Genomic DNA, 16,752 nt, shown 5'->3' with positions numbered 1-16,752 from the left:
TGAGCCCTGGCTGGGTTAGGTGGAAGAGCACGACTTCCCCATAGCGCGTGGGCAGAGAAGGGATGCCTCGCCACGGCTGCCAGCAGACTGAGTTTATCAGTGCTCAGCACCTCTCTTTCAGCCCGGTCAGAACGTTTCGTGTGGACCTGCTGAGAAGACCAAATGCCTTTTGCGTTGTCACTGGTACACGTTAAGCCCAGCAGTGTCGGATACCCGTTCCCCCAATTGCTTTGTGCACCCAGGCTTGTTCTGCCCTCGTTTTCCTGCATTGATGAGTGGCTTCTCTGCACCAGCAGGAGAATGGTAATTTTCTAGATCCATTGTTAATTTAGGATGGGTACCGGGGGCTGCTGCTTGAAGCTCTCTGCTGCTTGTTTTCTTCTGTAGCAGTGTTGTAGCTGCGCTGCCTGCGGTGCATAGTGTGCTTCTCAGGCAGGATGATCTCCAGGCTGCCTAATGCTGGGGCTAATGCAGAGAGGAGCTGAATAAAAACTAAATAACATAAAAATGAATACATGAAATGTGCGGAGAGAAACAAGAAGGGGAAAAAGAAGACATAAAATGGCAGATGGGAGGAGAGCATAAGCTAGAAGAGAAGATTTAACACTGTGTAACATTGCTAGGTGGTAGCAAAAGGGATAAATCAAAGTACAGAAAACGATGTGTTGCATTTAATTATACCTCTTAGTAGAGCGAAGCATGAGATGTACAAAGTGGCTGTTTGTTAGCTTCTGGGACGAAGCGGTTCTATTAGCCAAAAATGTACCCCTTGGAGCTGAAGGGGTTATGTGCCTTGAGCAGACATCTGTTACTGTGGTTTTTCTTCCTGAACTGTTTGTGAAATCCCGCAGTACTGGACAGAAAGCAACGTACACTCATGCTGTGGGTCCGCTGTTAGCAGTCTAATGTTCCTTCACGCCCACCTTTGTAAACTGTTTAATTAGATGTGCAATTATAATAAATAGAAGGAGTATTTACCGGTACGCTCCCTGAAGTCAGGAAAATCCCAGTAGGTTTATGTGATTGTAGCAAAGCAGAATTCAGTCCACCTTTCTCACGTGCAGCTTGGACTGGTAAGAAAGGATTTATTGGGGTTCTCAAGCAACTTCTGTTTTCTTCGATACATAGAAGTTGCACACATCTCACGCAAGCCCAGAGAGATCATTTCTCTTGTTATTTTTTTTCCTGGCTGAAGACTGAACCACCCCTCCTCTCCGATTTGACATTGCACTGCCCTTAATCTGCTCTGCTCTGCATCCTTTTTGTCATGCAGACTGCAGTGTTCTTTTGGTGTTTTTGAATGCATGGTACATTTATACAAAAAAAAAAATTGCCTTCTGCTCTCTGAGAGAAGCCTGTGCAGAAAAGAGGAGCTTCCTGAGCGTGCCAGAAATTATAGCTTTAATGTGTGAAGCATTCAAAATTCAGCACACTGCAAGGATCTGCTCAGTAGCTGGAATGTTTGTGCCGTTCAGTCAAGTCAGCTGGCAACAGAAACACAGCAAAATGAATGGTAAGGTCACTGACTGCGTAAGTTTTCTCAAATACTTTTCTGCAGCTGGCAAATATAACCATACATGGATAAGACGTGGTCAAGACGCACTCTCTGTTCACTGCCAGGACTCTTGCTCGAGACTCGGGTACCAAAACAATGGCCAGAACAGACTTCCACTTCAGTAATTATTAAATTTGTTGCTCTTTTCAAACAGTGTGATCTTGCTCTTTCAATCCCATTCTTGGCTCCAACATCTGCACGGGTTAAATTACTTTTTAAGGGTTGAAATTCTGTTGCTTTGCAAAGTCTGGGAATAGAATACTGTTTAATAGAAGAGACTTGCCCAGTTGGCAGTGGGTTTAGTCAGTAAATAGGTGTTCGATTCTACTGCAGGTGGAGGCAATGTAAGTAGCCTCTAGGGAAAGACAAAGAGGCATTTTAAATAAACCTCTTGGCGTGTTAATCATCTTAAACCAAGTACCGGGGTTATCCTAAAGCATTAGGATGTGACTGGTAAAATGCCATCATGCATTTGTAAACCCTGAGCAACCCCCTGATAGAGATACAACACTGTACTTGGAAAGTCCTTGTTCAGAAGGACAAAGGGAGTAATCTTTTTCTACCTGTAAGCCATGAGATCAGGAGATGGTACTAAAGACTTTGCTCTAATGCCTCTGTTTCAGAAAGAAGCACAACTTCTTGCCCAAGGATGTCAAAGCACACACATCTCTCATTGCTGTTTTCTGGGGCTGGAGGCAGCTAAAATAATGTTTCGTCTATTCAGACTCTCCACAAATCATGGTTTAATTCCATCTTCTGCACCAATTAATTAATGGTATGTTCCTATTCTCTGTGAGAGACCAGGCATGGAAGCCGGACTCAATAAGTGGCACGCTAAGGCTACACGTAGCAGCAAAATGATGCCTTTTGTCTTCTCAAGGCTCTTCCTGATGTTGCCCAACATTTTGTTGGCTCTCTTTGGCTGCAGACGCACACCGCGCTGATGATCTCAGACAACTGTCAACAGTGACTTCAGGATCTCTTTCCTAGTCTGTGACAGCTGGTTCCAGGATCAGCATTGAGGAGCTTTGGTTTGGATTATTTTCCTCTACATGCATTACCTTACGTTTATCCACACTGAAGCTCCTATGCCAACGTTGTGCCTTTCATTCACTTCTATGAGATTCTTCTTGGCCATCGGCCTGGCATTTTACTGCCCTAAGGAGGTCGTGAGCATCTGCAGACCTGGAGACTTTGCGCACGCTCCCTTCTGCGGGTCGTGAGTGAAGATGTTGAATAAAACCAGTCTCGGCACCCATGCACTGCTGCCTCCTCTCCACCCTTCCATTTGCTTCCCACCCCTTAACCTCCTCTCAGTCCAAAAATGAATGTTTCCTCCAAATTCTTTGCTTAGTTTCTTTAATGATAAAAAAGAAAAGCTCAAGGACTGTGAGGAAGAAACTACTGAAATGCGCTTCTCACCTTTACAGTCCTCGTAGCTTTCTAATGCAAAAGACTTCCCCAAATTTACAGCTGTGGTTCTGTTTGTAGAAAAGGTGATCCAGAAAACACACAACTGCCATGAATTAACCTCACAGTCATTTTCAAAACGTATTGTATTATCTCTGGAGAGTGCAGGTTGGCTTTTGACACCGTCCCTTTGTTTTCATCCAGGAAAACCCCAGATTTACCTGGTTGCCAGGGAGGAGAGTAGTGTCAAAGAGTTTGCATCAGTCAGAGCCAAGTAAAATATTAATGATTGTGGGACCTGATGCCTAAGTGACAAGGCAGTAGCTAGGAAAGAAAGTGGGATAGCAGCACCGTTGAGTTTTACAGCTACAACAGACAAGGGTAGTTTAGATTTTCCTTTACTTAACAAGAACAAAAAGGACAGCACGGAACTTCTGTGAATTTATCAAAGGATTAAAAACCCTGAGCTATTTTAAGAGGGCACGATACAGCAACCCTTCTGCTGTGAAACTGCGAGAAAAAAAGAACTGCAACACAGCTACAATTTCCACACTGCTGTGACAACGTCTGCCGTACGCCGATTGAGCAGGACAGGCCCTCCTGCCCATAGAAGCACCGCTGCAGATGCTCTCACCCATCCAGCAAATTATTGGTTTCACTGATCGACGTTTCTTATCAGGACCACACGCACGGTCCAGGTCGGGTCTGTTGCAATCCGTTTGTCCGGCACAAGCTACACAAGCACGGCTGCCTGCTGCAGGAAGCAGCTCTGTGGGCAGCAGGATCCACGCCTCTTGCACAGAGCTCGCGCAGAAGACACGGCTCCGGCAGAGGAGCGGTATTTTTGGCGAGATGGGGAAGAAGTGGCTGTGAACCATCCAAAAGGACAGTCAAAAATCCAGTGGCACTTGTCACCATACCTCTAGAGTACCAATATTTTGGCTAAGTCCCAGCCCCACTAATCTGTTTATCTAATGTCCCCCTGCACTTCCACTGAAGTATGAGCTTATTTCCTGTACTAAATTACTGTGCGTCTTGTGGTTAGTTATTAACTAGCTGTTGTTTTTGAAAAAGGGCTTTATTTCAGCAGAAAGTTATTCTTTTGTAATCCTTGCTCAGTTCGGGAGAGCTTTGCAATCTGCTGGTGAGACATCCTCTTGCAGTGCAAAGCAGGTTGTGCAAAATAAACGAGCGTGTAATATTTATAATTATTATATTGTTAGCGTTTACATTTTTGTGAGACCGAGTGAGGTAAGATTGTTTTCCAGCAACAAAGAGTAATCCAGAATTAAGCATAATTTTGCCAAATGCATTTTGTCGGGGGGGGGATTCCCAACCACCTGCCCCTTCTTTAGGAGCTGTTTGCAGCCTCTTTCACTTTCTCTTCGAGTGCAATTGCAAGAAGTTTCCTTGGGAATCTTGCTGGTAGATTCAGCTTTCAGTGCAAACTCTCACAGTATCACACTCTGTGGAGGAGAAATTAATTATTTGTCATTTCTGGTATTCTCTTGGTTTCGCTTGTTTTATTTTAGGAGAAGTTCCCAGATAAGATCAGTGAACTCTGTGTGCTAAAGCGTGAGGGCGGAATGAGTGAGCGGAAGATAGAGTCTCGCGTCACTTGATTTCTATATGCATAAATCTGACTAAAGCAAATATCAGGGAAAAGGAAACAGTCAGTGTTTGCTTATTCCAATTACTCATGCTTTCGTATTTCTTTTAATCCCCTCCAGGCCCACTTCTGTTAGCTCTAAGGATATCTAGAAGCTATCTGTTCAGGACTATATACTTGAATAGCCTTTAAATTCCAATTTTTTGCCTTTTAATTCCATTTTTTTTTCCATTAAGATTTCGAGCTCAGGTAGATCGCAGTGTTAAATGGGCACTCACGCAAATCTGAAATGCCACCTATGTTTTTCTCTCTGCGTTTAGACCCAGATCAGCCGAAGCGTCTCGCATCTCCACAGGGGGAAATATCTTTCCACAAGGCTCAGGTTGGCATCCAAACCTTGCAGCAGCTGCTGCTGCCGAGACTGGAAGCCTTCTCTCTGCCAGACACGTACCACTTGTGCTTTTTTTTGACTGTACTCCTTGGTAATTTTTTTTTGTGCAAGGGCTGACCAATCTGTGGTATTTATCTGTTGTGTCAGCACCCCCCTGGGAAAATTCAGCATTCGGGAACCGAAGACAGGAGCTTACGCTTGCAACCACCTGACTCCTAATGTTTCGGGCTGGACAGTAACGACTGATGAGAAGGGGATATTTGGGAGGGAGAAATGTAACTCTTCTGACCAGCCTTGTTACTTCAGAGAGGATCTTGCTGAGTTGTTACCACTGTCTTCCCCCTCTTACCCAATTAAGAGAGTGAAACAAATTGTTCCATGAACAATGAACTAATGAGTCTCAGTTTTGCTAGATTCATATGCTATGCTCCTTACTCTTCAATACTCTCATTTTCCCTGTGACCTTCCTGTTCCTTCGATACTTTAATTTCCCCAGTAAATCCCCCAAATTGCCATCCAGTTCTCCCAAGCACCTGCCAACTATGGGATGGGGAAGAGGCAGCAATAGCTGAGCTCACTGCATCGTTGTTCCTCCAATGTCAACGCTGATTCCTGATATACATCAGCACTTTTTTATAAAACCTGGGGGAACGTCATCTATCTGCTAAAATTAATTTTTCTATCTCCGGCCTTGTTTTCCCATTCCTGCATCCTACTAATGCTAAACATGACTTGATACTGGCGGATACTGTGGCAAAAGTGCAGATCTAATACTCACAGAGTTCAGCTAAGTTTATAAAGGAAAGGAACAGCAAAAAAGAAAAGGAAGTAATTACAGGCTGACAAATAGAGCTGATGTATGCCCTAGTGAAAAGGAATCTTAATAAAGCCTCCTAGCCAGGCAGCAGGCTTTGGGGTTCTGTGAGCGAATGCGGGGCTTGTGCATACCTTCCCCTACCCACGGGGAGTTAAAATTCAGATTAGAGATTAACCCCTTATCCAGTTTTGATCTGGTGTTAGGCCAGGTGCGCCCACCTCAAATGCAAGACCAGCACCTAGAGAGCTTGGTAACGCTCTGGTTTAGACTGCTGTAACGGTCCTTACCCACTTTAAAGGTCTGATACTATTTACAGGCTTCAGTTCGCTCTCGCTTGTAGTCCCTCTGATCGACTGGAGAGAAAATAAACGACCCTCGGGATGATGGTGAATTGATACAAAACTGAAGAGGATTTTGGGCGTATTTCTGGTGACCGAGAAGCAGCGGAGGGGGAACGGCCTCTGCCCGTCAACACCCGGCTCTCGCCGCCCTCGGCGGCAGGCTGTCCCGGGAGAGTCGAGGGAGCGAAGGCTGGCCCCGGGGGCTGGCGGCGGGTCGGGGCGGCGTGGGGATGCCCACGGGGGTGGGTGTCACCGGCCCCTCTCCGGCTCGGGGCCGGTTTCGGGTGCGCTCGGCCCTGCTGCCTCCGCAGGCGGCCGCTCAACCCAGGCGCCGCCCGCCCCAGCCTCAGCGAGGCGCCGGGGCCCGGCCGCGGCCTACCCCCAGGGCCGCGCCTGGCTCGGCTGCAGCGGCGGCGACCCCGGCCCCACGGCGGGCCGGGCCGGGCCGGGCCGGGCGGCGGAGGCGGAGCCGCGTCCGGGGCGGGGCGGCGCCGCGGCCAGTCGCTGCCTCGGCAGCGGGGTGGGCGGCGCGGCACGGTGCGGAGCGGCGCGGCGCGGGGTGATGGAGCCGCGGGCCCTCGCCGCCCGCGCCCCGGCACGCAGCGCCCGCTGAGGCCCCTCCGCCGCCGCCGCAGCGCGGCCGCCTCTCGCCTCCCGCCGCCACCCCCCCACCCCCGGGAAATGGCCACGGAGCCCCCGCGGCCGGCGCCGCCCGCGGCGGGGCGCCCCGAGGGCGGGCGCGGGCGCTGCGCGGGCGGCGGGCGCGGCGAGGCGGAGGAGGCCGCGGCCCAGCCGGCGCTCGGCGCCTCCCCGGGCCCCGCGGCGGCGGCGGCGGCGGCGGCGGCGGCGGGGGGCCGGCGGCGGGGGCTGAACGGCTGCGTGCCGCTGTCGCACCAGGTGGCCGGGCACATGTACGGCAAGGATAAAGGCGGTGAGCGGCGGCGGGGCGCGGGGAGGAGGGCGGCGGGGGGAGCGGCGGGCCGGGCCGCCCGTGAGGGGGTTCCCCCCCGCCCTCCCGTTTTACCTTAATTCTTTCCAACCTGGTTGTGGCGGGGCGGGTCCGGCTTCAATTCTCCTCACGTCCCGCTGGCGGCGGCCGGCAGCTCTGCTGCTGGCGGAGGGCGGGGGGGGGGGGGGGGCTTGGTGACAGGCGTGAGCCGCTCGCCGGCGGCGGCGGGAGGGGGGCCGCAGGCGGGACCTCAGGAGCGGCGGGCAGGGCTTGCCGCCCTGGTGGCTGAGCTCCCGCCGCCGGGCTCTGCCCGAGGTACGAGCACCTGTTCGCCCCCGGGAGCCGGCCTCAGCGGGAGGGTGAGTGTCAGTGCAGGGGTCCGGCGATCACCTCAGCGCTGAGGGCTCCGTCTCCCCGGCCGGGCTCTGCGCCTCCCGTCGGGGGCCGGAGGGGCTGGCAGAGCTCTCCCGCGGTGCGCGGGTGTCACCGCTGCCGAGCTTCTGTCTTACGCTGGTTTTCGTAAACGGTAACGACCCGTCAGGGCGGGATGGTTAACGGGCACCTTTAAGCCAGAGGGCCTCTGCAGTTCAGCTTCATTCTAACAGGCACCTTTTAAAAAAGTGGGAATTTAGGCAACGGCGTGCTGGTACCCTCAGAACGTATATTTAAACTATGCTTTATCTAAAGGGAACCTCCAAACCTATGGCCACCAGAAACTTCAGCAAAATATTAGTAAGCAATTTACCAGTCTGGGGTAACTTCTTAGTTGCTTGTTTATTTGATGGTAAGTCCGAACCAACGGCTAGTAAGCAGTCTAATAATACAAATATCATGAGGATACAGCATTTTTTAAGTGTGCCTCCACTAGCTTTAAATTTCTATTTTAATTCCAGGTTGAGGAGTGAGGTGTTGGCCCTTCTGATGAAGGTGCCTTTTAACGTAGGCGATGGTCAGTGCCAGAGCAAGCGGCCAAGTTAACGTTGCCAAATGGCATTTCTCACCCTTCCAGGACATCGCGTTTGGTATAACTCCTGCCTCTGAGCCAAATGTAAGGCATACATCCATTCAGCTCTCAGTGTGCCCTTTGAGAGTACCCTATATGCGAGTATAGGGTAGGGTATAGCTATAGGGTAGCTATAACGGGTAGGGTATAGCTATAACGAGTACCCACTGTCATACTGCCTTTGAATCCTGTCGGTAGAAACTGCCTCTGCTGAATAGGCCAAGGGTTGAACTTCAGAACCCCTTCAGCCATCAGCGAGTGGAATTACAGCACTAATGGCACTGTGAGTTTCTTATCTACAGCCTGCGTTCATGGCACGTCTTGCTGCTGATAATCTCCACAGCAAAGTAATTCTTGTCCCTTGCCCGTGCTGCAACCGGTGCAATAAAATGTAGAGGGAGGTACATTGGATCCTTGGAGCTGTACGTCTTCCTCGTTGTTAATATAACATGGGGTGGGATCAGGCAAAAAAGAGTCCCTTCAGGGAGAGCCTCACCTTTGGCACGTCAATTTTATCACAGTTGGGTCAAGACAAAATGGGTGATACACCACCTGTATTGTGGGTACAGCTCAAATGGATTCGTTAAAGCTAGCTCCACTACATCTAATGAGCAAGACCAAGATTTTCCTGCAGAGGTACCACCGTCGTTGATGATGTCATCTTAGAAACTGAGCTTTACATGTAAATGAAGACCAAAGCTTCTCTGGCACTCACAGCTCTCTCATTTTTGTAACTGAATCTTCTTGTTTTATTTCTTTACAGATGTTGTATGTAGGAGTGCAGGCAGTCGAGATGCTAAAGATACAGGGTCATGTATAATTCTGCAGTGCTGCTCCTCGTGGTGTCTTTGTTGTGAAGCTAGTGGCCAGATGTTTGGATATATGTAGTTGCTAATAGCACTGGTAAGGAATATCGCAGACAATCTGTATGCCAGAATCTGTGAGAACTTTAAGCATGTGTGAGGAGACCAGTGTGTCTTCTACCTTCTCTGTTACCTTTTCTGCCTTTTCCTAGAGCAGTCACCCTTCCTGCTATTTTCCGTTCTGCCCTTTTTTACCCCATTGAACCTTCAGCGTTTTAAAAATCTAAAGCTATAAAACCAGCATGCCTTTTTGTTGGGATACCTCTATTGCTATGCATACAACATGGCAAACGTACCTTGAAGGTTGTACTTGGCTGGGGTTAGTATCTGAGCTGTTTACTGATTCAAGCTCAGAGCCTTCCTTGTTCTGCCCAGCTTCCTCCTGCATGTCACTGCTGTTGTCTGCGCTCAACTTCCCTTCTGTCTGCGTATACAAACACACAGAGGACTTGAAGGTATCCAAAGTATTTTTTAACTATTTTATTTTTCTGGTTAAAGTACGCCTTAAAATTTCTTTGCTATAGGGTTCCCTCCCTCCTGAATAACCTTTCCAGTTTCCCTTTGTTCCCTGTGACTGTTACCACTTTGCAAAGAAAGGGCTTTAGTAGTCTCCCTGCACGCGCACATAGACTCTCGGCTTCTGGGCGTTACGATTGACCTGTTGTTGAATGCTGTGATCAGTAGTGCTTCCCCCAGAACAGGGTAAATCATGTGTAGTAAGTAAGATAACCACCTTGGGTTGTGGCTTAATTCCATAGGCAGGTGGAGAGAGACAGGAGCTGATGGGATACACCACCTTATAGAGCCTCCTGCACCTGGCTGTGGTTTGGTGCCTGTACCCGCAAAGTGCTGGAGGTCCTCAAGCCATCAGTGGGATTCTGTAGCTAAAGGAGCCATTCTCTTTCAGTGTGACTTGCTCGGTAATGCAAATCACAAAACTTCTAACTCTGGCTGCAGTTTTCCTGATGCAAAGGTTAAGGTGGCACATACCTACTGGTCAATCCTTATTGCATACCCTCAGAGGACAGAGGATTTTTTTCTAAAGTAAATGTTCGGCATGTTTGTGCAGAACAGGTTTTGCCTATAGTTCAGTAAAGCATGTGGATTGGATATAATTTTTTTTTGTTTTGTTTAGAAGAGTGCATATATCTATATTGGTTATTTTTGCAGTAGATTTGAGTTTCAGAATGCTAGCAAGCTTTGCATGCAGAGCCATAGAGAAATGTTTGTGAGATATTTCAGAATTTTAATGTTGGTATAGTTCTGCTGCTTCTTCAGAAATGTTAAATTGCTTATTCATCTATTAAAACAATACTATCTACTACCCTAGAACAAACCCATGACCAACATCCTTATGTTAGTATGATCTGCAGGTGATGGTATCTCTGGGTGGTGGTGTAGATCACAGGGAAGGTTATGGAGTTCTCATCTTCGTGGTGAATTTTGAAACATGAGTCTTTGGTTTCCAGGCCTGCCTCAGTCACAGTTACAGAGTAGGTGCTCTAGTCTGTCAAGAAATCCAGAGGATGAGGGAACTTGAAACAAGGTCAGGTTATATTAAACTCTTCAAGTAATATGTATCAATCCAGTAGTGTATGGGTTTTACTTCAGGAATATTTGCCTGGTCTTTCTGCCTTGTAGATGGTCTACTTGTCTTATCATCAAAGCCAACATGCAGATTTTGAGGAGTATGTGTTATAAAACCTTTTTTAATGTTGTGATTGTTAGCAATTCACATTCAAAACACACGCCATTCAAATACTTTGTGCACTTTGCGAAGTGGTTTCCAGCCCATGTAAAAGGGTACGGGGCAGGGGGAGCTGTTGTGTCTTGAAGATGTTGTGGTAGTCTGCGAGCTGTTGTGTGGCAATATTTTTCTAGTTCTGGAAAGTATACAAAATGCAACTTTCAGCAAGTAACATGACTTGAGCTGTTTTACACAAATTTTTAAAACCACTCTTTGTTCATTGGCACAGCCAACTAATGAAACAACTTTTGTAAGTCTGGTGGTAGTTTTAAAGTAAATATCTTAGGCTCTAAAGATTTTGTTTTGTTTCTAAGACTGCACAGCAGAGCCCATTCAGAGATAATCCTTTCTAAAAGGTGAAAACACCGTTGCCGTTACAACTGCAAACTCTTTTTGAGATACAAAGCTCCTGGCTCGTTTTACTGTGTTTCCTCAAGTGGTAAGCTGAAGATGGAACCTATTTTGGATACAGTTCACATTTTTGTTGCCCTTCTAAGCCAAATAAATTGCTATCTGAAAAGCTATGAATAAATCCTAGGAGAAAATTTCTTTTCCAGAAGTGGGTTTTTCTTTTTCCCTTGCAACTGATGATTTTGAAATTTAGAGCGCATTTCACAGGGATGCAGTTACTTTTCTCCATTCTCGCCCATATCCATCTCTTGAGTACCCTCAGATACTCAGTTGCATTTCTTACACAGCTACTCAGCAATATTGCTGACTGGAAAGTCATTAAGGCTGCTTTGGGAGGATATTTTGGATTTTTTTTTTTGGTGAAGGTGGTCACCTGGCTGAGGTGAAATTCTGTATTGTAATTATGGGTGATAAAAATAGTTGCATCTGATTAGCATGGAGTGCTATACGGGTGCTACTTCTAGTAATATAGAAGTGCTCGTTCTATGCCACATGTATAGTAATACATTCACAGGACATATATTTCTATTTTAGCTAGTGAGAAATGCATTGAAGGTGGTACTAACTCCTTTAACTTCTTGGCATTGTTGGAAAAACAACTTATCAGTTATTTAAAAAGGGAGTGTCTGTGTAATCTTCCATAGTTGATTGAATGGGTTTTTTGGGTGGAACTTTTCATGTCAAATCCCAGTACTGTGTTGGCCTTCAGCAGAATTAGACCCAGGAAATCATCTGGTGACTAGAAAAAGAGGAATGCAAGCAAACCTCTCCTAAGGGTTTTGTGTAGGAGCTGCCAATTTTGACTCTGCTGTGCACATACTGAAAGCAGTACAACTTTGCAAATAGGCTGTCCGTGATGGTGTATTTTCTATTTCTGAAGGGGAAAAAAAAAAAAAAAAGCTGTATCTCTTAAAACTAAGCCCTGAAGGAAATGCTTCTCTTCTAGGTATACTGCAGCATCCAGATGGGACTGTCCTGAAGCAGTTGCAGCCACCACCCCGCGGTCCCAGGGAGCAGGAGTTCTACAACAAGGTGAGGGTCCTGCAGCGTGGAGGGAGCTGGCTCGCTGCAGGTGAAGCAATAAGTGTCCTTCCTTTAGAAGTACATCCTTATTGTTGTGGTTGGGAAAGTGCAACCTAAATATCTGAACGGTCGGTCAGTGACAGCCCCTAAATTTAGCATATCTTACACTTCTGTCTAGTCTGGTTTATTGCTAGAAGTATTGCTCTGTTCACTGTATTAAAATTGTTCACTGTATTAAAAATCAGCTCCTTTAAAAAGTCAATAAAAAGTGAAACTTTACAGTTGTTTTAACTTTAGTTTGTTGTATTTCTCCTATTGCTAATCTTCAGTTTGAAGGATGAGGAGGAGCCTTCATCCTTCAGTTTGAAGGATGAGAGGAGTCTTGAGACCCTCTTTTTGCTGTGGTGTTTGGTTTGTTTTTCCTTTTTTTTTTTTTTTTTTTTTCCCCATAATTTCTTTCCCCTAGAAGGGTATTAATTTAAGTTACCAAATGACCTTACATATTTTGTGGAAACATCTCACATTAAAACAGACTAAGCAACGTGCTCTAAGTGAACAATGTGTTTGCATACTAGCATTACTCGATAATTTTCATGATGGCACTGCTAGACAAAACAGCAGCTCTTGAGTTAGTAGGAGCTCAGCAGGAGCCAGTTAAATCTAAATGTAAATATTTTTCTGAGGTTTCTCAGTGACTGTCATTTAGATGAGGTTAAGAAAGATGCAATCCAGCCCGAGTGGTAATTCTTCAGTAGAAGGAGAAAGCTTGAACAGACTCCTTTGAGTGTCAGGCTACTTACTCTTCTGTGATATCCTGAGGTACTGACAGTAATGTGCTATCACTGTCTAAAGCTGGCAGGTGAGAGGGGTAAGCTTGAGCATTGCTTAGACATGAACCATTCACAGCACAGGCTTTATTATTTTGCCTGTTGCTTAGACTTGCATAACAAGCCATGAGCAAGACCCTGGGCAAAATCTTCGAGAAAGAGGTCTGGCACACTAATAGTGCCCTTGTTAGTATGCCATGTCATAGTGGAAGAAGTCAGGTCTCAATGCTAGTAACTTGCAAAGTTAGCTTCAATTATGTCTTCCAGGGCCTTGCTGGGTCGCGTTTTTTGGTTATAAGCCATTTGGGAGAGGGGTTGGGCAATTCTTGAAAAATAACGGAGAAAGGGAAATGTGTGTACACAATTAGTTGTGCGTGGGTTAGGATGCCTTGTTGTGGGAGAAGGGAAGGAGAGCAAATGCCTGTACGTTACATAGGTGAAAGTACAGGAGAAAGATCTTGGGGTTTTATCGCTTCTCAATGATTAACTACTATCATATTTGCTCTTGGGCAAGAACCATGTGATGCAGGATATAGACACCTAAACACTACGTGTGGTTGTTACAAGATGAGGATTACTGCGGATTGTGAGGTTCAGTGTAAGGTACAGTTTCAGGTGCCGCTTGAGCTGATACAATAGCTTATTGCTGCCAAGAGGGAAAGGCCTTTCTTCCCATTCTTACCATTTATCTTGTGCCGTGCTGGTGTTTTTTGGACATCGATGAACTGATTTGATTATTTAAAAGATGGCAAAACTTCCTTGTGTTGGTAGTCTTCTGTCAGGTTTAGTGATTAAACTGATAAGGAGTGGGAACAACAGCAAGACTGTCCTGTTTTGGTGACTGAGCTCAATGCATCTTGTGGTCTATAATCAAAGAGACATTATCACCTGGGAGTAGGCTAATGAGCCTCCAGAGAATGGGGGAAGGAGAGTTTTACCACTCCTTGAGACAAGGGGTTGTTTACAAGGCAGTCAGGTACAGGAGATGGTAAGAAACACTCCAGAGATGAAACAAGTGGAACAAGACCGATGAATTCCAGACTGTCACTTTGTCATGACTAGACAGCAAGTCTGTTGATAAGACCAAACCAGAAGGTTACCCGTTAGTATATGTGGATTAATCATGACTTTATTTTTTTCATTTCTGCACCTGCTTTTTCCCATGTGCTTGTAACTGTTTTGTCTGTAGTGATAGATCAGTTATCGCTTCCTTTGCATGCTACCTTACCCTGGCCTGAATTAAGATTAGTACCCCAGTACCTGGGCCAGAAACAAGTGGGTTTTTTTTCTTAGGGGTAAAGCAAACATCCTTGGCTGAAGTAATTGAGAACCTCTGTAGTATATGGTAGCAAGAAGATGAGCATGTCTCAGTTTCAGCTTCACAAGTCAGCTGGAGAGCAGCTATTGCAGATCTGAGGCAGAAGTGTCTTTGAATAACCAGCAGTGACGGGGAAGCAGTATTTCAGCATGCAGTCCAAGTTCTCGTGATCTGAAGGTTGCAGGGAACGTGTCACGATAGAAGATAATGAGGCATTAAGAGACAAGTTTGACTATAACTCTGATATATTTAACCTGATACCAGGTCTTCTGTCTGGACAAGACAGTTTTCTCTTCTGAAACTGCTGGATTTGCCTTCAGCTGGATGCGTGAACATGACGGAGCGCCATAGTCTGCATCAGTGAATCACCAGAAGTTTTTTCCCCTGGTTATCGATGGGTTATTTTCTATTAAGCACGAAGCTGAGTGCTGACTGGTAGAAGCCAAACAAAATGGGCTTCCATTTTGGAATGGAAACTTGAGCAAGACACTGTAGTGCAAAATACTAATAGTGATCTGAAACCTATTCAGAAGTGGGTGGCAACTGGAAGTTTTGAAGAATTTCACAGGTCTCTGTCAAAGTGGAAAACTGGAAAAATCTCTCAAGTAATTCCTACTCAGATTGCCATTAGGTTACCCTTCTGTTTTCCTGATAGTGTATTTTCAGTTTAGCAGTTAAAAAAAAAAAAAAACAACAAACCCACGCTCTAAACAGGTCGTCTTTCTTAAGAGATTATTTCAGCAAGTAAACCAAACTTTTATCTCTACTACAGCAATATGTCATTCTCTACTGATGGGGAAATGACTTGCCATGATTCTGTGTTACGAGGGAGGGGGGGAAATAGAGTATGACAAGATTATCGTTAATACCTTCTATGATGAAATGTAGTAGAACAATGAGGTGTTTGTAACCATTGTTAATAACTTACTACATATTGATTAACTTATCATTGGAGAGTGACTTTCCAGGGGTAATGTCCACTTTCTATTGAGTTCTGTAAATATGAGTAACTATCAAATCAAAATAATAACATTTTAATTTTGTTCCTGCAAACTCCCTTCCTGTACCTGGGGGCATGAACTTCTTACAAACATAGGCTGCATAACCATGGAGTGTTTTACCAGGTCTTCTGGTACCCACATTATCTGGGTAAAAAATTTGGAATTTTTTAACCTTGAATAGCTACAAAATACTTTGTTTTCAATAGGTATGAGCAGCAAGAGAATGAAAAAAATTGAAACAGAAGGGTCGTGTTTTTTTAAGGACTATCTACACTATGTATCAGTTGCTTCCATCTAATGGAAATACTCGGTCAGAATGTGTAGGCGGAGGCACTCTAAAGGTCTGCTTTTAAAGGAGTTTCAGGAGGGAGCGGTATACAGAGATGTGGAAACAGGAAAATAGTGCTGTTGGAAGATGCAGTATAATATATTATGTAGTAGTGACCCATTTCCATTAAAGAAAATAAATTGGTAAAAGGCAGTATGTGTTTATGGTAAGGCTGCCTACACATGCATGCTAAGAAATCCACAAAAGCAGGCTACTACTTGGTGTGGTTTAGTATTTGGCTTTAGCCTGCTTTATGCCAGGGTGCATTTATACATGCTGAAACAGTCTGATTTAATTCAGCAGTGTTGGGAGAGGGAAGGGAAGAAGCCTATCAGCCCTCCTACGGTGATCTCTTCTGGCAGATGAGTTGGGAACTGTGAGAAACGCATCCTTTGAGAAGGTTAGTGCAGTCACTGTATGAGGTAAAACCTCCCTGCTTAGCTGGGTACAGGGCTCTTGTCTCAAACATACCAGGCTCTACCTAAGAGCGCTGTGTGTTAGCATAACTCTCTCTTCCTATTGAAGAGCTATCCTCTTCAGCACGGGGTTTTTCTTAATTTGTCACGTCAAGAATGTAGCATTGCAGAAACTACTGTCCTGTTGGTGCCTCGAAGAGGGGGAGGAAACTGGAATGTCAGTCTTTAAGTAGGGCACTGCTTTTGTGGGCACAAAAGGATAGACCTTGGGCTGCCAGTATTTAAAACTGAGGAAGAGAGAATTTACAGTTGTTGAGGTTACTTTCGTGAGTACAGTTTCCTATAAGCTGTGTGTTTAGCACTAAGAGATGGAGTGTTTCTTACATTCAACAGAATGAAAGAAGGTCGCTGAACTGTTTTGAAATGGCAGCTCTTTCACTTCTGATTTCTGGCATTCACTCGGTGGGGCTGTAAACCTCTGTTACTGTGTGTACCTGTTCTGAGCATGGCATACTGAAGTTTTAAAGGTTGCTAATGCAGTAGCTAATAAACGGGGATTTTATGCTTAACAGATCAATAAATGTTCCTGTAAACTTTTATTTGAATTGCCTTTCTGCTCTCCTACGGTGACTGGGTGATGCTTGGGCTGTGAGTAGTATACCTTTTCCCCTTACCCTGCCTGCCAAAAACTGTCCTGAGAAAGCTCTTGCAGCATGGACAACTTCCAGCGCTTACCAGGTGTT

The 16,752-nt window shown here is 45.8% G+C and overlaps 1 protein-coding gene across 3 annotated transcripts in view; it reads left to right on the top strand.

Annotated features, from left to right (window-relative positions):
- Nucleotides 1-6,661: 6,661 nt before the first annotated feature.
- The window catches only part of IPMK (inositol polyphosphate multikinase), a 46,511-nt gene continuing 36,420 nt past the window's right edge, over nucleotides 6,662-16,752 (top strand). For 2 of the 3 annotated variants that reach the window (XM_087764839.1, XM_087764838.1), the window contains exons 1-2: nucleotides 6,662-7,054; nucleotides 12,043-12,128. In XM_087764839.1, coding sequence (XP_087620965.1) covers nucleotides 6,805-7,054; nucleotides 12,043-12,128 — 336 coding nt within the window. In that variant the 5' untranslated portion in view covers nucleotides 6,662-6,804. Of the gene's footprint in view, nucleotides 7,055-12,042; nucleotides 12,169-16,752 lie in introns of all 3 variants that reach the window. The other variant, XM_087764840.1, reaches the window with a different exon arrangement.

The sequence above is a fragment of the Nipponia nippon genome, unplaced genomic scaffold (assembly GCF_047370975.1).
Source record: "Nipponia nippon isolate SJK-2023a ecotype South Korea unplaced genomic scaffold, ASM4737097v1 scaffold_3, whole genome shotgun sequence".
NCBI lineage: Eukaryota > Metazoa > Chordata > Aves > Pelecaniformes > Threskiornithidae > Nipponia > Nipponia nippon.
Note: the sequence above shows the minus strand (reverse complement) of the source record. Positions and strands in the feature narration are given on the sequence as shown.